The sequence below is a fragment of the Microcaecilia unicolor genome, chromosome 7 (assembly GCF_901765095.1).
Source record: "Microcaecilia unicolor chromosome 7, aMicUni1.1, whole genome shotgun sequence".
In the NCBI taxonomy this organism is placed as follows: domain Eukaryota; kingdom Metazoa; phylum Chordata; class Amphibia; order Gymnophiona; family Siphonopidae; genus Microcaecilia; species Microcaecilia unicolor.
Genome location: NC_044037.1, coordinates 306685180 through 306709398, shown reverse-complemented (window position 1 = coordinate 306709398; position 24219 = coordinate 306685180). Strand labels below are relative to the sequence as shown.

At 45.4% G+C, this 24219-nt stretch overlaps 1 protein-coding gene across 1 annotated transcript in view; it reads left to right on the top strand.

Annotated features, from left to right (window-relative positions):
- Nucleotides 1-4219: 4219 nt before the first annotated feature.
- The window catches only part of ASIC4 (acid sensing ion channel subunit family member 4), a 437044-nt gene continuing 417044 nt past the window's right edge, over nt 4220-24219 (top strand). The window contains exon 1 of the mRNA XM_030209552.1: nt 4220-4810. Coding sequence (XP_030065412.1) covers nt 4235-4810 — 576 coding nt within the window. The 5' untranslated portion in view covers nt 4220-4234. The remainder of the gene's footprint in view (nt 4811-24219) is intronic.

The window sequence follows — 24219 nt, the reverse complement described above, 5'->3', positions numbered from 1 at the left end:
CCTCTCTCCCTGCTTAGTGGTGACTCCGCTAGTGGCATTTCTCACTACATAGCACCCAGGGCTGGTCCAATGAGTACGAAAGACTAGGCAGTTGCCTGGGGTAATAGCTTATGATGAAAAGGAAAAAGCACCTACAGCCGCAGCAAAGCAACACATCCTGAGAGCTACAAACCCAACGAAGCATCAGCAGTTACTTCTACCTGCAGGGAGGGGGCAGCAAAGAGGAGGTACAGCCACAGTAAAGCAACAGATCCTGACAGCTACACAAACCCACAGAACCAACCATGCATACTTTTCCCTTGGGGGGGGGGACAATTTTCAAATAGCCCATTTATCATTATTTCTGTGAATGTCATAAGCTTGATGTCTTTGGGGGGGGGGGGAGTACAGATTAGGGCCCTAAAGGTTAATTGGGGGGGGGGGGGGCAATAATGTTGAAGTTTCACTAGGGTGACCAGCCCTGCACTTGTGCTACTATAAAACCAATCCTGAAAGGCACATGAGATTTGGGCATGTAAAGAGACCGACTTTCAAATAGTCAAGCAGCCTAAAACAGGAGTGTGAAATAGACAGCAGGGGGATTTAAAAGTCTCTCTTTAAGTTAAAGGCTTGATTTGCTTTATGAATTTAGGCTTTTCAGGAGCAGCACCCCCCTCTCATTCAGGTGTCCAGTGAAGATCTGCCCGGGTTTGTCCTTTTTTTCAGTTACCCCAAATCCCACTGGCTCTCACTGTCCATCTTTACACTCAGTCCTCAAATCACATTCCATCAAACCCAGTCTTCTGGACACACCTAGTCAGTCAAGTTTTTAAGATATCTGTAATGAATATGCATGAAATCAATTTGCATGCACTGCACCTATTATATGCAAATCTGTCTGATGCACATTCATTGTGGATATTCTGGCTGGCTAGGTGTGTCCCAAGGACAGGTTTGAGAACCCCTGTATTTATAGATCTGAGGTGCTTGGGTGGAGGGTTAGTATTGGAATAAATGTGTTGCAAAGTAGCAATCGAGTGCACTGATAGAGCTGTATATGGATCTCAGTACCAGAATAGCAGGAGGTGCTGCAGGAAAGAAGTGAGGTGCATGAGCAAAACAGTGGTGATAAGGGGTCTCAGTACTGGAATAGCAGGAGGCAGTGGCGTAGGAAGGGGGGGGCGGGAGGGGGCGGTCCGCCCCGGGTGCACGCGCTCGGGGGGTGCCGGCCCTGCTGGTTCCCTGCTCTCTCTGCCCCGGAACAGGTTACTTCCTGTTCCGGGGCAGAGAGAGCAGGGAACCAGCGGGGCCGACGCAGCTCCGAGTGACTTGCACTCGGGACGGATCGGCCCTCCCGCAGGTAAGAATGCGGTCCAGGGGGGGGGGGGTTGTGGTCCGGGGGGGTGCGCCGTGCTGCCGGAGGTGCAAGAAATGAGTGAGGTGCATTAACAGAGTAGGGGGAGCTTAGTACTGAAATAGCAGGAGATGCTGCAGGAAGGAGTGAAGTGCGTTAGCAAAGCAGTGGTGGTGGTCGGATCTCAGTTGGAATACGCAGCGCTGCACAAACATAAAAGAAACATAGCGCTACAAGGCATACGCAGCGCTGCACAAACATAGAAGAAAGACAGTCCCTGCTCAAAGAGCTTACAATCTAATAGACAAGAAATAAAGTAAGCAAATCAACTTTATTTCTTGTCTATTAGATTGTAAGCTCTTTGAGCAGGGACTGTCTTTCTTCTATGTTTGTGCAGCGCTGCGTACGCCTTGTAGCGCTATAGAAATGCTAAATAGTAGTAGTAGTAGTAATAGCAGAAGGTGCTGCAGGGAAGGAGAGAGGTACATGAGTAGTGGGGGGGAGGGAGTCTCAGTACTGGAATGGCAGGAGGTGCTGCAGGGAAGGAGTGAGGAGCATTACTAGGACCAGCCTGTCCTCAGAGGCACAGACATACACAGATGTGCAGGGTGGGATACAGAGCTGGCTACGTGTGCTTTTGGTCTCTCATGTGTGCTACTGCTGCATGTCATCTCACATTCTTTGAGGGCCTGGGTCTGCAGTGACCTCTTTGCAACATGTGCGCAATTTTATTTGGCAGTTGTGCTGGGGAAGAAACTGAACTTGGAAGAGAAAAAAAAAGCAATTAAAGTGCCTTTAACAAAACAGAGTAAAAAAAAAAAATCAATACTTTATTTAAACATATCCCAAGTGATGTGGAGAGAGCTGAGGAGGGAGCAGGTACCTCTCCTCCCTCGCATTAATCCCCCTCAGAAAGGGACAATGTGCCCTGCCTGCCTTAATCCTGACAGCCTGCTGCTTTTCCTCCAGATCAATAACCGCCTCTCTCTCTCTCTCTCTCTCTTTTTGGTGCATAGCGTAAGGACATTAATCAATTTCCTCTTTGGTGTCCTCCCATTTCCTCTTTCTCTGGTTGTTTCTTATTGCTTCAATTAGGCATGGGGACCCCTTGGGCAAGTTCTACCTCCCAATTCTCTAAGACCCCCAAGGCAGCCCCCTTCCAAATTCCTCACTCCCTTTCTATGATTTTTCTCTCTTTCTTTTTCTGTGTCTCCTTTCCCATCCTTTTCCCCTCTCTTCCCTAGAAAGACAGATTTGCACTCGGGGCTTTCTAAGATATGTTAGAGATCAGTTGAACAGTCTGTGCCATCTAGCTCTATTTCAGCTTCAACAGGCTAATCCAGTCCAGGTTTTGCCCCATTGCATGCAGGGATTTGTAGTTTTGGCTTGCAGTGGTGAAACCCAGGCCCTGATCAGCCTGTATCCTATGACAGAGTCATGTGCCAACCCTACTTGGATACGTCTAGGAGTTACCTTCTAGTGCAACAGTAGAGATGATTCCTGGCCTGGTGAGGGAATGTGGGTAGATCCTTCCTGGGGAGGTTAGTGCAGTGTGTCTGGTTCCTAGCCCAGTGAGGTGGGCCAGAGCCAGGGCAACTCCTACCCTGCTGAAGGGAGCCAGTGAGGGGACCCACAGTCTGGACAGCTCGTGTCCAAATGAAGGAAGCTGGGCTCTTGTAACCTGTCCCAGTCCAGGGGTTCTCAACCCAGTCCTCAGGACAGACCAAGCCAGTCAGGTTTTCAGGATATCCACAATGATGAACATATATGAGATAAATGTGAATGCACTGCCTCCATTTATACAAATCTGTCTCGTGCATATCCAATGTGAGTATCCTGAAAACGTGACTGGCTAGGTGTGTCCTGAGGACTGGGTTGAGAATCTCTGGTTCAGTCCCTGTTCTAAAGGAATTTGATGCAGAGGGCAAGAGATCAACAAAACTGACCCTCCTTTCCTATGCACATAAACCCCCCAAAAGGAATGAAGAGAAATCAAAGTGCATCCAGTGGGTGAGAGAAGCAATCTGCCCTCATCTTTTTGGCCCAGACTATACAGTTCTTAGAGTGAGCCATCAAAACTTCTTTCCTTCTCCCGGGATCACAGTGGGGGGGGGGGGGGGGGGGCTGGCCCCTGTACAAGTTAGTTTGGAGGAGTGGGCTAAGTGCAGCAGGCAGCAGCGGAGAGGAAAGCTCACAGATCTGCTGGCACCGACTTCTTTAGGTGTGTGTGTGTGTGTGGACACCAGAAGCCAACCACTCCTGCACAGCTATTCAAACAAGTGAGCTGGTGAAGCAGACTTCGGAGCAGTCACTCCCTGCCTGCGCTCAGTCACCTTGGTCTCTATCTCTCACTCGCTGTCCAAAAAGGATAAAGCCATTCTCTTTTCTATTGTGGTTCTGTCCGTCTTCCCCACAAAGGCGATGTTGCTCATGTATTCCCTTTGAGAAACAATCCATGGATTACCTTTAGCGCCGCTCAGATGCCGCTGATGAGACTCTGTGTCGGGCAGGGAGTGAAGAGCGAGGGAGAGGGGCTTCTTTCTGCCCTCACAGCTGGATCTGAAATGGTGAAGGAAAGCAGAGAGAACCGATCGACCAGTGAGGGCAAGCACAGAGAAGAGCTGCGGGTCACAGAGAGAGGCTGTGCTTCCCATTTATAAAGAACACCCCCCCCCCCCCTTTCCCCTCCCCTGGCTCCCTCCTTCTCTCCATCACTTTCTGTTTTTCTTTTTGCTATTGCTGTTTGGAGTAGTCTGGCAGCAGCAAAGGGAAAAGACTGTGTCCTAACTCCATCTACACCCTCTGTCCTAAAAGCAAGACATTCCCCCAGGAGGGGGAAAGTGCTGCTGGGTGAGGACCTGCCAAAGGTCTAGGGGCCGTGCGAGCCCCCTGCGCATACAGATGCCCATCGAGATAGTGTGTAAGATTAAGTTTGCTGAGGAGGATGAGAAGCAGAAACAGAAAGAAGAAGGGGAAAAGGAAAGTCTGATCGAGGAGGTCAGCCGGCCACACCGCAGGGATCTGCCGACCTTTGCCAGAACCAGCACCCTGCATGGCCTCAGCCACATCTTCCGCGCACACGGGCTGGGCGTCAGGCAGACCATCTGGGCCTTCACCCTCCTAGCCTCACTAGTCTTTTTCTTGTATCAGGCTACCAAGTGTGCCCTGTTCTACCTGGAGCACCCACATGTCACGGCACTGGATGAGGAGACGATCCGGGAACTGGTCTTCCCCGCAGTCACCATCTGCAACATCAACCGCTTCCGGCACTCTGCGCTCACCGATGCTGACATATTCCACCTGGCCAACATGACTGGGCTGCCCCCGAAGGACCGGGATGGGCACAAGGCCACAGACCTGCTGTACCCAGAGCCAGACATGCAGGACATTGTGAACCGAACAGGGCATCAGCTGGCAGAGATGCTGAAGAGCTGTAACTTCAGTGGAGAAACCTGCACAGCCCAGAATTTCAGCGTGGTGAGTTGTAGCCCAAGATTCGCTTCTTGTCTGCTTCACTCTTCCTAGTACTGCTGGGGTATTGTGCTACGTGTATGTCTGTGTGCATGGTGTTCCGCTTAAGTGCAAGACCCTTGCTGAGTGAGTGGTCCTGGGTGCACCAGCCTTCTAGCATGCCAGCACTGGAGAGGCAGGGGCACCCAGCGAGCGCTGAGCTCTGCTTAGCTTTTTGTACAGGGATGCTTTCCTCCTCTGGGCTTGTGTTTTTCTGCTTTTGCTGTTGGTGGGATAGGATCATTTCCCGTGTCCCGGAGCAAGGCAGAAGTTAACTGTGGCATGTTGCAGAGCCCTGTGTTAAGTTCTGAAAAGCAGACTAAGTTCAAAACAGCTGCTGTGTGTCTCGGGTCTATCTGCAGTCCAAGCAAACCGAGAGTCACTTATAAGCAGCTCCTGGGACTGGTATGATGAAGCGGTTTTAGAAAAGCCACATATCCATCCCCGACAGAGTAAGAGACAGCAGGATGAGGAAACACAGAACGTACAGAGTTTACTGTAAAGTTAGATCCAGCCTCAAAACCCAGCTACTTCTCGGAAAGAGGAGAGGGCTTCTCTCTCAAAGCTCTCTGGGTCACATCAGAGGTTCCCTTCCTACTCTATCCTTTGTACGAACTTGGTATACCACTTAAGCTGTCGTGCTGAACAAAATGGTTAACATGCTAAAACAACAGAGGAGGGCAAATCGGAAAAGGAACTGCAATGTTGGATAGGATAGAGGGAAGAAGACCACAACACACATAAACAATTGAAGGGGGAGAGAGGAGAGGAACGAAAGAAGAATAGAGGAAAGGGTAGGAGTGGAAATTGAGAGGTCAGAACTAATGTCTCTTTGGAGAAGGAGAGAAGTTGACCGCTAACATGTCTCAGGAGAAACAAGAGAGGTCTGTCTGATGTCTCAGCATGATCGGTCCCTAATGTCTTTCTGGGGGACAAAAGAGGGGTCAGTCCCTGATTTCTTTCGGAAAAACATAAGATTTGTTGGTCCATGGTATCTTTCTGAGGGAAAAGGAGAATGGTCAGTTCCTAATGTCTCTCTAGGTGAGGGTTACATAAGAATTGCCATAGTGGGTCAGACCAAGAGTCCGTCTAGCCCATTATCCTGCTTGCAACAGTGGGCAATTCAGCTCATAAGTACCTGAAATAATCCAAAATAATAACAAGATTCATGATACAGGTCCCAGGAACAAGCAGTGGTTTTCCCTATGTCTATATCAGTAGCAGACTATAGACTTTTCCTCCGGGGTTCATTCCTGATGTCTCTGTGAGGGAGATGAGGGGTCTGTTCCTGATGGTTCCTGGTGAAGAGAGGAGGGACTGGTCCCTGATATTTCTCAAGGAGAGGGGGGAAGAGAATTGTTGGTTTCTGATGTTTGGGGTGAGAGGTACAGGTTCCTGACTTTTTCAGGGAAAGAGGAGAATTGTCAGTCCCTGGTGTGTTTGAAGGGAACGGAAAGGGGTCTCCCTCTGACTCTCCTTCTCTGTTTTGGCAGCTGTGTGACTTGGGGCCAGTTGTGGTGTCACAGTGAAGAAGGTTGAGGTTCTGGATTTTATGTACATGGGACATGCCTTTGGTCCTGTGATATGGAGAACAACAGGTCTCCTGCAGGCCACACAGAGATCAGAGCCGCAGCCCTTTCTTGCGATTGCAGGGGCTTCAAAGCTGGCTGTAGGGTTCAGATTGAATGTTGGGGGGGGGGGTGTTAGTTTTCAAATAGAGAGTTGTGGTTCCTGCACTGTTTCCTAGTAGGAAGGTTTCCTCTGATGGAGGATTTGACTCGGAAAGACATCACGTTATCAGCTGCTCCAGTCGTGCTCCGATTATTAAAGAACTCTGTTATCACCTCTGCTCCTGCCGGGAGGACTCTCATATTTGAGGCTGCTTTTTTGCTGTAGTGCGCGCTGAACGTGACACTTGGGCTTGTATCTCAGAGTCCCACAGTTTTGCCCTCAGTCCTTCAAGTGACTCTTACTGGGCATCCCTGGGGTCATTTTCCTGGCAGGGCAGCAGAGTCATTCAGCCGCTCTCCAGAGCTCCTCCGTCCTCAGCACGACGTGCTGAGAACTCTGCTTCAAGTGCTGAGCTCACTCTCGTTTTTCTAATTGCTTCTTTATTGACTAGAAGTTAGCAACCGTAACAGGGATGGTTTTCCAATTTTAAAAATGTCAGTGGGTGAATATGTGTTGGGCAGTGGGCCATGTATCACTTCACCTGGGTGCTAAGGCCTGGACGCAGGGTGTCACCCCATTGGGGGCATGGACAGTTTCAAGTGTGCCAGAGCCCAGTGTGTAGTCAGCAAGAATAAAACAATCATACATAGATAGGCTGACTCTTCCCAACTGCAGGGAACGTTTCCTAAAATGTTTCATGCCTGCTGCAGGTGGCAGCAGAGTGTCTAACACGGCACTTTCAACCCTGGGTCTATCCTGAGTTATATAGTCTTAACATTCGGTGAGTCAGCTGGCAAGAAGGAGAGCCCATGGCATTTTGGTTCAAGTCCCTGGACTCCACATATTGAGCATCAGGCAGTTATACATCTGAGTCCATGGCAGATCTCTGTCACTCCTCTGATACTGTAAATGTGACGAGACTGGATCGAGAACCTGTACAAATGGGGAGGGGGAGAGAGAGGTGTTACACCCTGCCACCGGAGACAAGATGATGTGATGGTTTTTGCCATAGCAGGAGGATTAAACCTTCTGCTAATCAAAAACAGATAAACTCAGTGGAAGGTTAGGGCTGTCTTAGCTGAGGGACATGATGATATCATGTTGGCCATGACACTAGGACATGTCAGACAAAGAGAGTCATTTTAAAAGGCATTTTTCACTGGCAAAAACAGAGCCTTTTCTAAAGTTTCCTGGGTTACACACTCTTAAAAATATGCTCATTCACCCTGTGTGTATGTATATATATATATACATAAGTACATAAGTAATGCCACACTGGGAAAAGACCAAGGGTCCATCGAGCCCAGCATCTTGTCCACGACAGCGGCCAATCCAGGCCAAGGGCACCTGGCGAGCTTCCCAAACGTACAAACATTCTATACATGTTATTCCTGGGATTTTGGATTTTTCCAAGTCCGTTTAGTAGCGGTTTATGGACTTGTCCTTTAGGAAACCGTCCAACCCCTTTTTAAACTCTGCTAAGCTAACCGCCTTCACCACATTTTCCGGCAATGAATTCCAGAGTTTAATTACACGTTGGGTGAAGAAACATTTTCTCCGATTTGTTTTAAATTTACTACACTGTAGTTTAATCGCATGCCCCCTAGTCCTAGTATTTTTTGAAAGCGTGAACAGACGCTTCACATCCACCTGTTCCACTCCACTCATTATTTTATATACCTCTATCATGTCTCCCCTCAGCCGTCTCTTCTCCAAGCTGTATAGCCCTAGCCTCCTTAGTCTTTCTTCATAGGGAAGTCGTCCCATCCCCGCTATCATTTTAGTCGCCCTTCGCTGCACCTTTTCCAATTCTACTATATCTTTCTTGAGATGCGGCGACCAGAATTGAACACAATACTCAAGGTGCGGTCGCACCATGGAGCGATACAACGGCATTATAACATCCTCACACCTGTTTTCCATACCTTTCCTAATAATACCCAACATTCTATTCGCTTTCCTAGCCGTAAGTTTAGCTCACCTAGACAGAAGCATTCCTGGGGATGGAGTTTGGACTTGCGCACCCAAAGTGGAATGGGACATTTGAGCGTGTTAATGAGCAGCTGTAAATGTATTTGCATCCTGTCCTTTACAAAACTGACAGCACTCACACTCATATGGAGTGGAGGAGTAGCCTAATGGTTACAAATAGCTTAGACTGTGAGCACTCTAGGGACAGAGAAAGTACCTGCATATAATGTGTACATCACTCGTGTATTACTAGTAGTAGTATATCTACTGTGGAAATTTCACCCTGTTGTAAAATTACTCTTAAGGTGTATCTGCAGCCCATGTGGAGACTCAAAGCACACAGGCAAGCAGTCCGCAAGATCCAAAATAGCACAAAAGAAAAGCAGACCCACGTACAAAATGTATTCAACACAGATACATAAAATCAGCATCTTTCCTCTAAGCCTTGACAGGGCGAAATGTGGCCATTTTGGGTGGCTAGAGGAAGGTTGTATGCTGATGTCTGCGTTGAATAAATTTTGTTTTATTTCACCACGTGGGTCTGCTTTTCTTTTCTGCCCACATGAGGAGTACCGGAACTTCCAGCCTGTCCTGAGGAGGACGATTTACCCTGCTGTTGAGTTACCAGGTGTCGACCTTGGCCAAACTGCACCTCAGCGGTTGTAGTCCTGGGATTCTTCAAGAAATTTATTTATTTATTTATTTGTTACATTTGTACCCCACATTTTCCCACCTATTTGCAGGCTCAATGTGGCTTACATAGTACCGTAGAGGCGTTCGCCAAGTCCGATAAAGAAACAAATGCAGGTGGTATTGTGGTTGAATAAGGAACATATGTTTCAGTTACAATGGGAATCAAGGAGAGGAAAGATGTATTTAGTGTCCAGTACAAGCTTTGGTTATGTTGTGTTGCAGAGTGCAGGTGGATCAGGATGTGGATAAGAAATGGGGTCATCAAATGTCTGTTTTCCATCAAATGCTTCCAGTTTCTGGCAGTCTGATTTGGAGGTGGAACTCCCACCTAGAACTGTCTTTTCCCCAGACGTAATCTCTTTGTGAATTAAAATATTTTTTTCCCGTAGCATCTTTCGATAGAGTTGTACCCATCTCCCACCCCTCATCTGGTAAGTAATCTTGATAGGTGATGCAGATAGGGAATTTATCGCTGTTGATCAGCTATTCAGAAAATCCTACGCAAACAGACGTACCAAGCTAGAGAGGACAATGTTCAGATTTTAATGTGGCCCTACAACAGGCAGGGTGGGACAGGCACTCCGGGCTCCCCTCAGTCTTCTTGGAGCAACACCAGCGACGTCTCTTCAGGACCCCAACCTCTCCTGCATGGTGAGGCACAGCTGGCACTGGAAGAATTGTTAAGGTTAATCAGGGGAAGAAAGGATTGTTAGATAAAGATGAGGTATTTTGAACAAGTTTTATGTGTGTTCTTGGGGACAGAATAGGTGAATACTGAGTAAAACTAAGAAAGCCAAGTTCTTCAAAAACATGTATAAAACGCAAGCAAAGTGTATTCCTCTATGGCAGCAAATGAGCTTCCAGTGCTCCTCACATCATCATCTTCTTTCCTCCAAAAATGGCCAAACATCCAACCTCCTTTTATGCGGGGGGGGGGGGTGTCTTTTTCTCTCCTCTGACGTTAACTCCTTCAGCCCCTGGTCCCACATAGGGCCCCGCGCGGCGCGCCTCAGTCAGCCTCTTCTCAGGGTCGGTCCGACACAGACGGTAACCAACAAGCAAGGTAAGCATGGCAGGGGGCCGCCGACCTGGAGGGCGCCGCCGCGCCTTGCTTACCGCCACTTATCGCCCTCTTCTTCTCTCCCCAACCAAGGATCATTTTTCTTTTAAATTTACCCTCCGTCGCCGGAATCCGACTAGACAGCACAGCAGCGTCACTGGAAGCGCTCCTCCCCTCCCGAGTCCCCCCCCCCCCCCCCCGACGTCTCTAGCAGAACGCAGAAGCTCTTCCTGATTCGTTCATTCTCAGTGTCCCACCCGAAGTGTGAGGTCAAAGTTCTGTGAGACAGCTGCTGTTTAATGATTTATGGGGCTGGGGTGGGGGCGGGGCTAGGATGGGGCCCCACTAAATTGGTCTGCATAGGGCCCCGCACTTGCTAAGACCGGCCCTGCCTGGTCCCTACTGGAAGAGGGGGGCTTGTCCTTTTCTTGTAGTAGTTGGGGGAGGGGGAGGGATGTTGGAATATTACTACTACTACTACTACTTAGCATTTCTATAGCGCTGCCAGGGTTACGCAGCGCTGTACAAGTTTTAACATGGAGAAGGACAGTCCCTGCTCAAGAGAGCTTACAATCTAAAGGTTACAAACTATGTAGTCAGTGTAGGTATCATGAGTGGGGAAGGTGGTTAGGCGCCAAAAGCAAGGGAGAAGAGATGGGCTTTGAGTAAGGACTTGAATATGGGCAGGGAGGGCGCATGGCGTATGGGCTCGGGAAGTCTGTTCCAGGCATAAGGTGATGCGAGGCAGAAGGGGCGGAGTCTTGCCTTTTGCCTCTGCTCTGCTGTAAGGCTCAGGGTAGAAACCTCTAATGTTCTACACCTGTTCTTGGCTGGGGCTCCCTTGGTCTGATCCAGGCTCCATTGCTGCAGCTCCTGGAGATAAGGCGCCAGTGCTCTCTCCTTTCTTAAGGATGCCAGTGGGTGTGAGCCTTAACTTCAGGCCTCTCGTGGCTGCTTGTTCTCGCTTTCTGCTGGTGCAGCTGCCGGGATCATGACAGTTTCAGCAACCCAGCCATGCTGTCTGTTTTCTGCTTGCCTCCTCCTCCCTCCATGCAGTAGCTGACTCATGTATGGGCTCATGGTCTGTTTCGCTGCAGTGGCACAGGTGGTACTGCTTATTATCTGTATGGGGCTGCTCTGGGGGATCTGTGCTGCCCTTGCTCTGGGGAAACTTTTTTTTAGTTTTTCCAACAGATTACCCTAAGAAGTGTGCTCAGGGAAAGAGACGAGCTTAATTATGTCTTGTGTTTTTTTTCTTTAAATAAAGTGTGAGGTCAAAGTTCTGTGAGGCAGCTGCTGTTCAATGATTTATGCATTTATGTTATCAACTGGCCTTTCTGTCTAGGTTGGAAAACTAAATATGCAGCGCTTAACTTAAACATTTGAGGGACTCAGGTTCAGCTCCTACATGCACAACAGAGACCTCTAGTGGCTCTGCCAGTTAGGCAATAGTTCACCTTTCCCTAACCTTAATATTCTGGGACAAGGGATGACCTTTTTGTCTTGAATGACAGTGGTAAAGAGGAGTCACCCCTCATAGGAAAAACTGGGGTTATATACATCAAGGATGTTTGATTGAGAACAGGAGATGGCATGATGTCAAAAAGTTGAAAGAAGAAATCCGCCAGAAGACGGAGAACTCAAAACGCCCCACGGTAGATACAACAGTACAAAATAAAAGTGGGAGAGCGGCCAAGGAAGCCAAAGACAGGAAGATGTACATCAATAAGAAGATTTATTTGAAGTATAAAGACTCTTCTCTAAAAAAAAGAATTGGTTTGAAATTCTTGACTAACTAGCAAAGAAGTGTCACCATAGACGGTCGGTAGCCCAACTGTTTGGGGAGGCTAAAGGGGCCGGAGCTTACCTCCATACGCTCCGTGGCAGCGACGTCAATGAAGAAAAAGACACTACAGGCTCGCCGCCAGCTTCTCCCTTCTCTCTGCACACAGTGTCCCGCCCTCGCGGAAACAGGAAATGCATCACCGCAGAAGGCGGGACACTGTGTGCAGAGAGAAGGGAGAAGCTGGCGGCGAGCCTGTAGTGTCTTTTTCTTCATTGACGTCGCTGCCACGGAAATAAAAGGTCAAAATGCGCGGGGCGGGGGGGGCGGGCTGCATCACAAGCGAAAGTCCACGATTGGGCTGGGGAGGCTTAGCCTCCCCAAGCCTCTTATACGGGGCGCCTATGAGTGTCACGTTCAGTTGAGTGTCTTGAAGTTCTTGCGGGATTCTGGCGCCTAATGGGGCTCCCAATAGGGGAAGTTTATTCATCCCTGGAATCACTCCTTACTCTTTTGCGTCTCTGCTCTGTATTAGCGTTGTCAATATTTGTAGTTGTATGAGAAGGCCTGGAATTGCTTTGGGTGGACTGCTTTATAGGTTTTTTTTATGTTGAAAATATGGTCTGGATTTAGAAAAGAGGTAAATTGATCCTCTTTTATAGTCTGCCTCATCTCTTTTAAATTTACCATTTACTTCCTTCGTTTCTCTTTTAAATTTATCAATCTTTGAGTGTGTCTTTTAATATCTCTATATATAAAAGGCACCACCAACGTTCTAAATGAAGCCTCCAGCCGGAAGTGTGAAGGGGGAGAGATATCCGGTTTCCCCATGAGTGTCTGCCCCGCCCTCGCTCTCTCTGTAACACAAACAGTGAAGGAAAACACAGCAAAGCACGAAATCAAATCGCTCTCTCTGTAACAGTGAAGGGCTCAGAGGGGGGAGGGAAGAGAGGGCAGAGGGCAGGGACAGAGATATCCGGTTTCCCCATGAGTGTCTGCCCCGCCCTCGCTCTCTCTGTAACACAAACAGTGAAGGAAAACACAGCAAAGCACGAAATCAAATCGCTCTCTCTGTAACAGTGAAGGGCTAAGAGGGGGGAGGGAAGAGAGGGCAGAGGGCAGGGACAGAGATATCCGGTTTTCCCATGAGTGTCTGCCCCGCCCTCGCTCTCTCTGTAACACAAACAGTGAAGGAAAACACAGCAAAGCAGGAAATCAAATCGCTCTCTCTGTAACAGTGAAGGACTCAGAGGGGGGAGGGGAGAGAGGGCAGAGGGCAGGGACACACACACTCCCACATGTACACAGAAGAAAACCTTGCTAGCCCCCGTTTCATTTGCATCAGAAACGGGGCTTTTTTTACTAGTTGTATCATAATTGGAATCTAAAGTGTGTAGCAAAGTCAATTTCGGTTCTAAAGTTTCATGTAATACTTCAAATAAATCTTCTTATTGATGTACATCTTCCTGTCTTTGGCTTCCTTGGTCGCTCTCCCACTTTTTTTGTACTGTCAAAAAGTTGAAGCCGCTTAGGTTAGTCTTTGTTTCCACTTCCCTGCGGAGTTGTTGTTCTGCGTCTGCTCAAAACAAATCAAACAAACCTATGAACTGCTGCATCCATGTTGTCGTTCTTTATTGTTGGTGACATTTTTATTTAATCTCACGTATATTTTCAAACATGCTGGCTTGTGCAGCATACGAATGTACACAGAGGAAGTATAATAACGGAATAACTTTTCATAGGTAGAGTAGTAATTTGTTATAAATTGTAATCAGTGTGTCATTTAGGGGGGCTGGTTACAGGGACACCCTAGCATGTGTTATATTCATTCACATGTGTTATATTCATGCAGGGATTGCTCAGGTGCTCAATATTCAGAGTTTCTATCTATGTATTTATTTACTTATTTATGGCAGTTATATCCCACATTAAACATGAATTAGGTTGAAACCTGGTGGCATTTTTTTTTCCCTGTACCTAGATCAGCAGAGAAAGATGGATTGTGGGAACTTGCTCCTTTTGTTTTGTTGGAATGCAGTGGTATATTATAATAATGCACTTAATAATGTTTTTTACGACTTTTTAAAAGAAACATATTAAATAATGGGGGCAGAGCTACCTTCATGCAGAAGTCCAGTGTCAGTATAAATGTGCCAACATTTTCCAGTTCTCTTACATACATATATTTATTTCTTCTTCAAGTCAGTTTTCAACAGCATTTTCTCCGTTATTAACGAAATGCGAACACAATTATAATGTTAATTAATAAGTCTTAGATGTTAGTGAATTATTCTGTCTCACTGTATTTACAGTTTTGGCACAGTATAAATATTCACAAGGGCAAAATATCAGAAAACCAATGGACTGTATTAGGGGCCCATTTAGTTAAGCTTAAACAAATGAGAGATCTACATGAAAGAAAATAGTTAGTGTTATTATTTTGACTTATGAAAACCACTTGCCCCTGAAACATGCTCAAAACAGAATAATCTATTTGTACCAAAGAGTTAAGGTGAAGATGTGACTCCAAATGCCCCAATGAAAGGAGAGTTTAATTTTACTTCCAATCTTTATAACATCAGGCTTCCAGAGGTAGATTACAACAGTTAAGATGAACCCATCGGTAAGCAGGATATCCTCACTGAAATTTGGCCATGTATTACTTTATTCTACTGTCAGTGGTGTGCTGGAGCAGGCTCTCAAGGGCTCGCGAGAGCCGTTTGTTAAGTTTTTAAGAATTTCGGGAGCCGGTTGTTAAAGTAGGCCTCCCCATGGCTATTCTAACAACTGACTCCCAAAATGTGGGCTTGGGCCCCCTCCTGAATTCTCTTTTACTTTGCTGGCAGTGATGCTGGCCCCACCAGCCAAGTAAATAGACTGCTGCTGCTCCCTGCTCCTTGTTTCTGACTCTGAGCATCAGGCTGGGACTTTTCATGCAAGCGCAAGAAGGTTCCATCATGCTGCTCAGAGCCAGAAACAAGCAGCAGAGAATGGTGGCAGTCCATTTATTGGCTGGTGGGGCTCGGCAAAGGTATGCCTAGCATGCCCGCACAAGGGAGGGGAGAAAGAGGCATGTATTCTCCCCTCCCCCCAAATTTCAGGGTAGGCTATGTCAGGAGAGAGAGCCCATTGTTAAAAATTTACCAGCACACCCCTGTCTACTGTATAGTAAAAGATTATTAGAAAGATTGGACTGCCTATGCCTGGTCCCTCTGTAAAACGTCTAAAGCTGTTCCAGTTTGATAGGCAGTGCCTTAAAAGGTGAAGGACAGAAGATTTTTTTTTCTAGATACTTCAACACAGTGTTCCCTCTAATTTGTACAGGAGTCTTCCAACTACATTCCTGTCTTGGGGGGGGGGAGGGGGAGGGGAGGTGTTGCTTCAATTTTGTGTTTTCAATCAGGTAGGTTCCCTGGAGTCCTCCAGGGCTGGCCTGTTCCTTGCTATTGAAAATGTGATCCTACGGGCAGAAATAAAGATGGAGGACTGTCGCATAGTTTAGAGGGAACATTGGTTCAACAGTTATGTTACATGGCCTGGCAGCTTAACATCAACTTATTCTGTGATTATTAGTTACTATTCCCTTTACCAGTTGTGTAGCTTTCCTTTGTCTGTTGTTCATTTTGTATACTTAATATTGATTATTGTAAACTGTGTTGATGTATTTATTTATGAGCTGAATAAACCAGACATAGACAGTAGACGATTACAGCATTAAAATATTGAAATAACATTACACATTATTACTTTTGGAGATGGTTTGGTTAGGGTTATTCCCCGAGAAGACCTTAGCAGCCACGAAGGTACAAAGAGAAAGATCTGTTTATTTAAGGGCCTTGAATATCAGACAGAGTTTCAAATTTAGCCTTGTATTGTACGGGTAGCCAGTGAATTTTTTTTTTTTGCAGGAATGGTGTGATGTGATCATGTCAGTTATAACCTGCTGCGGTATGCCAAATCCACTGGAGGAGATGCAAACCCTTTGTAGTCAGACCCAGTGTAGAGTGTGTTGCATAAAATCATAAGCATTTGCCATACTGGGACAGACCAAAGGTTCATCAAACCCACTATCCTGTTTCAAACAGTGACCAATGCAGGTCACAAGTACCTGGCAAGATCCCAAAACAGTGCAATACATTTTATTCTGCTTATCCTAGAAATACACAGTGAATTTTATCCAAGTCCATCTTAATAATGACTTATGGATTATCCCCTAAATTCTATCTACGGCGCCTTAAGTTGTGCGCACAACTTAATTGATTAACAAGCCAGTCAGCACCCATAATTGGTACTTAACCAATTAGCGCCACTTAACAATTAGCACCACTAATAATTTACACGCAGAACATTATAGGCGTATTCTATAATGCGATGGGGACATAGAATGGGCGGGCTGTGGGTGTTCATTATTATAGAATACACCCGATCTGCGCCTAAATTCTTCATCAAGCCTACAAAAGAGCCAAATTTAGCAACAGGGATCTATTACTGAAAACAACATCTTCATATGAATTGGAAGAAAATATTATTACATGTGTATTGTGATTTTCACCTGGTACAATGGGAGCAGCTCAAATTGTCCGTAAACACTGGAGGATAACACAAGCTGATGCACTTTTCCGAGAACAGAACCTGCGCTTGGCTTTTTCTAGAACTAGAAATCTCAAAGGAATTGTTACAAATTTCAGAAAGATCAGAGCAATCACTACTAAGGCAAATGTTAGGTCGTCATCAATGTGGACAATGTAAGACGTGTGCCATGACAGAAGAGGTCACTCATTTTGTGAATCCTGTCGATGCCAGAAAATATAGTTAAAAACATCATACGGACTATAGTAGTCAATTTGTAATGTATACAATTTATAAGTACATAAGTAAGTATTGCCACACTGGGACAGACCAAAGGTCCATCAAGCCCTGCATCCTGTTTCCAACAGTGGCCAATCCAGGTCACAGTTACCTGGCAAGATCTCAAAAAAGTTCAATACATTTTATGCTGCTTACCCCAGAAATAGCAGTGGATTTTCCCCAAGTCAATTTAATAATGCTGTATGGTCTTTTCTTTTAGGAAGCCATCCAGACCCTTTTTAAACCCCGCTAAGCTAACCACCTTTACCACATTCTCTGGCAGTGAATTCCAGAGTTTAATTACACATTGAGTGAAGAAAAATTTTCTGAAATTCGTTTTAAATTTACTACTTTGTAGCTTAATCGCATGTCCCCTAGTCCTAGTATTTTTGGAAAGAGTGAACAAACAATTCACGACTACCTGTTCCACTCCACTCATTATTTTATAGACCTCTATCATATCTCCCCTCAGTCGTCTTTTCTCCAAGCTGAAGAGCCCTAGATGCGTCAGCCTTTCCTCATAGGGAAGTTGTCCCATCCCCTTTTTCATTTTCTGCGCCCTTCTCTGTACCTTTTCTAGTTCCACTATCAGGCTTATTTTCAAATGAGAAGGATGCCCATCTTTTGACACAAATCGGGAGATGAGCGTCCTCCCAGGGTCACCCAAATCGGCATAATCGAAAGCTGATTTGGGGCGTCCTCAACTGCTTTCCATCACGGGGATGACCAAAGTTCCCGGGGGCGTGTCGGAAACTTAGCAAAGGCGGGACTGAGTCGTGCTTAACACATGGGCGTCCTCGGCTGATAATGGAAAAAAGAAGGGCGTCCCTGATGAGCACTTGGCCGACTTTACTTGGTCCATTTTTTCTTACGACCAAGCCTCAAAAAGGTGCCCGAACTGTCCAGATGACCACTGGAGAGAATTAGGGATGACCTCCCCTTACTCCCCCAGTGGTCACTAACACCCCCCCCCCACCCTAAAAAAAACTATAAAAACATTTTTTGCCAGCCTCAAATGTCATACCCAGTTCCCTGACAGCAGTATGCAGGTCCCTGGAGCAGTTTTAGTGGGTGCAGTGCACTTCAGGAAGGCGGACCCAGGCCCATCCCCCCCTACCTGTTACACTTGTGGTGGTAAATGTGAGCCCTTCAAAACCCACCAGAAACCCACTGTACCCACATCTAGGTGCCCCCTTTCACCCCTTAGGGCTAAGGTAGTGTACAGTTGTGGGGAGTGGATTTTGGGGGGCTCAGCACCCAAGGTAAGGGAGCTATGCACCTGGGAGCAATTTGTGAAGTCCACTGCAGTGCCCCCTAGGGTGCCCCGTTGGTGTCCTGGCATGTCAGGGGGACCAGTGCACTATGAATGCTGGCTCCTCCCACGACCAAATGCCTTGGATTTAGTCGTTTCTGAGATGGGCGCCCTCGGTTTCTATTATCGCTGAAAACCGGGGACGACCATATCTAAGGTCAACCTAAATGTTAAGATTTGGGCGTCCCCGACTGTATTATCAAAACGAAAGATGGATGCCCATCTTGTTTCAATAATACGGGTTTCCCCACCCCTTCCCGTGGACGTCCTGCGAGGATGCCCTCAGGAAACCTTGGGCGCCCCGTTCAATTATAATAATAACTAACATTCTATTTACTTTCTTAGCCACAGCAGCACACTGAGCAGACGGTTTCAACGTATCATCAACAATGACGCCGAGATCCCTTTCTTGGTCGGTGAATCCTAACGTGGATCCTTGCATTACATAGCTATAGTTCGGGTTCCTCTTTCCCACATGCATCACTTTGCACTTTCTCACATTAAACGTCATCTGCCATTTAGACATCCAGTCTCATAAGGTCCTCTTGTAATTTTTCACAATCCTCTCGCGATGTAACAACTTTGAATGACTTTGTGTCGTCAGCCAATTTAATTACCTCACTAGTTACTCCCATCTCTAGGTCATTTATAAATATGTTAAAAAGCAGCGGTCCCAGCACAGACCCCTGGGAAATCCCAATTTCTACCTTTCTCCATTGAGAATACTGACCATTTAACCCTACTCTCTGTTTCCTATCCTTTAACCAGTTTTTAATCCACAATAGGACACTACCTCCTATCCCAAGACTCTCCAACTTCCTCTGGAGTCTTTCATGAGGTACTTTATCAAATGCCTTCTGAAAATTGAGATATACAATATCAACCGGCTCAACTTTATCCACATGTTTGTTCACCCCTTCAAAGAAATGTAATAGATTGGTGAGGCAAGATTTCCCTTCACTAAATCCATGTTGGCTTTGTCTCATTAATCCATGCTTTTGAATATCCTCTATAATTTTGTTCTTTATAATAGTCTCTACCATTTTGCCCGGCACCGACGTCAGGCTCACCGGTCTATAATTTCCCGGATCCCCTCTGGAACCTTTTTTTAAATATCAGTGTTACATGGGCTACCCTCCAATCTTCCGGTACCACGCTCTATTTTAAAGTTAAATTACATATTACTAACAATAGTTCCACCAGTTCATTTTTCGATTCTGTCAGTACTCTGGGATGAATACCGTCCGGTCCAGGAGATTTGCTACTCTTCAATTTGTAGAACTGCCCCATTACATCGTCTAGGTTTATAGAGATTTCATTTAGTTTCTCTGACTCGTCAGCTTTGAATTTATTTATTAGGATTTATTTACCGCCTTTTTGAAAGAATTCACTCAAGACGTTGTATAGTAAGAATAGATCAAACATGAGCAGGAGGCAATTAGAGCAGTAAAAATATTCGAACAACAAATCAAATTATGGCATGGTATACTACTTGCAATGACAACACAATATATACTAGAACATTATAATTGGTAGTGAAGGGTAAGGCAAAGTTGTAACATATAGATGAGTAAGAAAGTAGGAAGAATTAGAAAGTACGGTGATTGATTTGAAGAAAGTTGCACGTGAGGTCAGAGAGATGGTTAAATATTATCTCAGCTACATTTCTGGCACCGGTATCTCTCCCAAATCTTCCTCGGTGAAGACTGAAGCAAAGAATTCATTTAATCTCTCCACTATGGCTTTGTCTTCCCTGATTGCCCCTTTTACCCCTCGGTCATCTAGCGGTCCAACCAATTCTTTTGCCTTCCTTATCAGTGCTGTGCATTTGACCTGACATTCCTTATACTGCTTCTTAATATTTTCAGTCAGTTCCTTCTTCCGTTTTCTGAAGGATTTTCTTTTATCTCTAATAGCTTCCTTCACCTCACTTCTTAACTATGCCAGCTGTTGTTTGGTCTTCCTTCCTCCTTTTTTAATACACGGAATATATTTGGCCTGGGCTTCCAGGATGGTATTTTTAAACAGCATCTACACCTGATGTAAATTTTTGACCATTGCAGCTGCTCCTCTAAGTTTTTTTTTTCGTCATTCTTCTCATTTTATCATAGTCTCCATTTTAAAAGTTAAATGCTAGCGTATTGGATTTCCTGTGTACACTTACTTCAAAGAGTGGAGGAGTGGCCTAGTGGTTAGGGTGGTGGACTTTGGTTCTGAGGAACTGAGTTCAATTCCTGGCACAGGCAGCTCCTTGTGACTCTGGCCAAGTCACTTAACCCTCCATTGCCTGCTGCAGTGAGCCTGCCATGAGTGGGAAAGTGCAGGGTACAAATGTAACAAAAAAAATATATATATATATCAAATCTGATCATATTATGATCACTGTTTTCAAGCATCACCATTACCTCCCGCACCAGATCATGTGCTCCACTAAGGACTAGGTCTAGAATTTATCCTTCTCTTGTCAGCTCCTTTACCAGCTGCTCCATAAAGCAGTCCTTGATTTCGTCAAGGAATTTTACCTCCCTAGCATGCCCCGATGTTACATTTACCCAGTCAATATCAAGGTAATTGAAATCACCCATTATTATAGTGTTGCCCAGTTTGTTTGCGTCCCTAATTTCCTTTAACATTTCTGCATCCATCTGTTCATCCTGGCCAGGCAGATGGTAATACACTCCTATCACTATCCTTTTTCCCTTTACACATGGAATTTCAATCCACAGTGATTCCAAGAAGTGTTTTGTTTCTTGCAGAATTTTGAATCTATTTTATTCAAGGCCCTCCTTAACATACAATGCTACCCCTCCACCAATTCGATCCACCCTATCACTACGATATAATTTGTACCCCGGTATGACAGTGTCCCACTGGTTATACTCCTTCCACCAGGTCTCAGAGATGCCTATTATATCTAATTTTTCATTTAGTGCAATATATTCTAACTCTTCCATCTTATTTCTTAGGCTCCTGGCATTCGCATATAGACATTTCAAACTATGTTTGTTTTTCCTATTTACATCATGCTTAGTACTTGACAGTATTATTTAATTAATTACATTACATTTGTATCCCACATTTTCCCACCTATTTGCAGGCTCAATGTGGCTTACATAGTGCCGTAAGGCGTTAGCCAAGTCCGACAGAGAAACGAATACAGGTGATGTGGTCGAATAGGGTACATTAGAGTCAGGCACAAAGGGGTTCGAAGAGAGGGAAGATTATATAATGTCCAGTATGATCGTTGGTTTTACTGTGTTGCAGAATGTAGGCATTTGCAATCTTTTGTCTGATTTTTATTTAAGGACACCTGATCTACTACGGTCTCTTTTGCAACCTCAGTATTGGGATACCCTATCTTCCCTGTTTTGGTGATATCTTTAAAAGATACCTTATTCCAAACCATGCGCTTTTGAGCGACTGTCGGCCTTCCCCCAGTTTCTAGTTTAAAAGCTGCTCTATCTCCTTTTTAACTGCAGACGCCAGCAGCCTGGTCCCACCCTGATTAAGGTGGAGCCCATCCTTTCAGAATAGGCTCCCCCTTCCCCAGAACGTTGCCCAATTCCTAACATCTAAAAACCCTCCTCCCTGCACCATCATCTCATCCATTTAAAAAATTATATATAGGCAAGTCTTGATCTTTCAAAATAAGAATTAGTGAACATAGATCTTGTTTTTTAAACGTGCAAAATTAAAAGCTCCGATAGTGGCACGTTGCTTAGAGAGTGCGCACAAAGGTTATAGATCGAGTTCAGGAATTGATAAGAGGTGGAGATGGGGTAAAAACTTCAAAAGGAACAACGTTGGATTTACAAATCAGTTAGCCCGAGAGGTCATAACATTTTATGAACATCAGCAACCTGAGGGCATTGAGATTTGAAAGTATTTTTGATAAGTATTTGCAGTGGCAGACAGAAAATATGCAAATTATCTGTTTTTAGCATATTAACTATGGATTCTCTGTCAGATAGCATCTACATAAATCTTCAGGCGCCATTTTGAAGATGCCGATGGACTTCAGACAACAAGGAAGATATGTTCAGTCTAAAGTACTGTGTCTTAGCTGTTATCGCCATGTTATCCACTATAGGAAGTAGATACATTGAACCTTATATTAAACTTTTAGGTCGCACTGGTGAAGATGGCAGTACACTCCTGTCACTATCCTTTTCCCCTTTGCACATGGAGTTTCTATTCATAGGGAATCCAAGATGTGTTTTGTGTCGTGCAGAATTTTTAGTCTAATCAAGTCCAAACTTAAAGCCCACCTCTTTACCGCTGTTTTTGACTCCTAACCACTGCTCACGTGCCCTATCCTTTATCCTCACCTCTTTCTTCCCCTACCCTTAATTGTTCTGTCTGTCTCCTGTCTTACCTAGATTGTAAGCTGTTTGAGCAGGGACTGTCTTTTTTTGTGTATGGTGTACAGCGCTGCGTATGCCTTGTAGTGCTATAGAAATGGCAAGTAGTAATTATTTTTTTTTTAATTATTTATTGCATTTGTATCCCACATTTTCCCACCTATTTGCGGGCTCAGTGTGGCTTACAATAAAATGGTGGAAATACAATTTGTTGCATTATGATTATGGGTTACACTGTGAAGAGTTATGGGAAGACAAAGTCAAAATATCATATGGGGAATAGAACAATGGAATGTAACAATGGAGAGTTGATAGGGCGATAAAACAATAGCAATAGAACATTAGGGTATAACAATTTTATCTGTGGGTAGAGTTTTAAGTGTGGTGAAAATACGGGGGGGAGAGAGTTCAGAAGAGGGTGTATTGATGCATTTCTATTAGTGTGTATGGACTTCATGTGTTTTGATCCTGCAATAAAGTTTCTCAAAGAGATGAGTCTTCAATAGTTTGCGGAAGTCAGTTAGTTCGTAGATCGTTTTCAGGTTGCGTGGTAGTATATTCCAGAATTGCGTGCTCATATAAGAGAAGGTTGAAGCATGAAGTACTTTGTATTTTATGCCTTTGCACTTAGGGAAGTGGAGATTGAGGAACGTTCGGGATGATCTTTTAGCGTTTCTGGGTGGTAGGTCTATTAAATCAGACATGTATGCAGGGGCTTCACCGTGAATGATTTTGTGGACTAAGGTGCATACTTTAAAAGTGATACGTTCCTTGAGTGGGAGCCAGTGTAGTTTCTCACGTAAGGGTTTTGCACTTTCGTATTTTGGTTTTCCGAAGATGAGTCCTCCTTATCGTATAGTGCTACCCCTCCAACAATTCAATCTAGTCTTGATGTTATCATGGCATGAGCCACTGTGACAAGGTTTTCCTTCTCAGTGTGTGGAGAGAGAACGCATAGTTGTCACAGATGATAGAGGCAGCTCCTGGAGGTTGTTTTGATTTAGGGATCAGTGTAAACATTGAATCAACCAGACGGAGTGCTTTCTTTTTTTCTTTCCCCTTTTATCTGGAATAGTCTTCCCTCCCTATTTCTAGTAATCTTGTTTTCAAGAGTTTCAAAGTGGAGCTTAAGGCATGGCTTTTTAAACAGGCTTTTGGTGAAGCATCAAATTAGGGTCCTCACCCCACCCACACTCTGCCAGTTACTTTTCCTTCCCCTCTTCTCTCCTTTCAGCCCCTTGTGTGACTGCTTTGCTTGTGTGATCACTTTGCTTTCCTATTCTAAATGGAGTTCTTTACTTTTTCTAATTCGATTGTACACTGCTGTGCTCTGCTTAGAGCAGTCCAGCAAATGTGAATAAACTATCAATATTAAAAGCGATGTAACAGGCAGGAGAGACTTCTGTGCGGTTAAACTGCCTGTGTGGGGCAATCTGCTGATGTACCGCAGCACATATGATAACTAACCGCCGAAGCTAAAACCAGTCTGGGGGCTGAGTTGGGCTGAAAACGGTAACGGAATTGGAGATGAAAACGGTAACAGAATTCAAGCATGCGTGGGATAAACATAAAGGAATCTTGCTCGGAAGGAAGGGATCCCCAGAAGCTTAGCCGAGATTGGGAGACAGAGCCGGTGGGGGGAGGCGGGGCTGGTGGTTGGGAGGCGGGGCTAGTGCT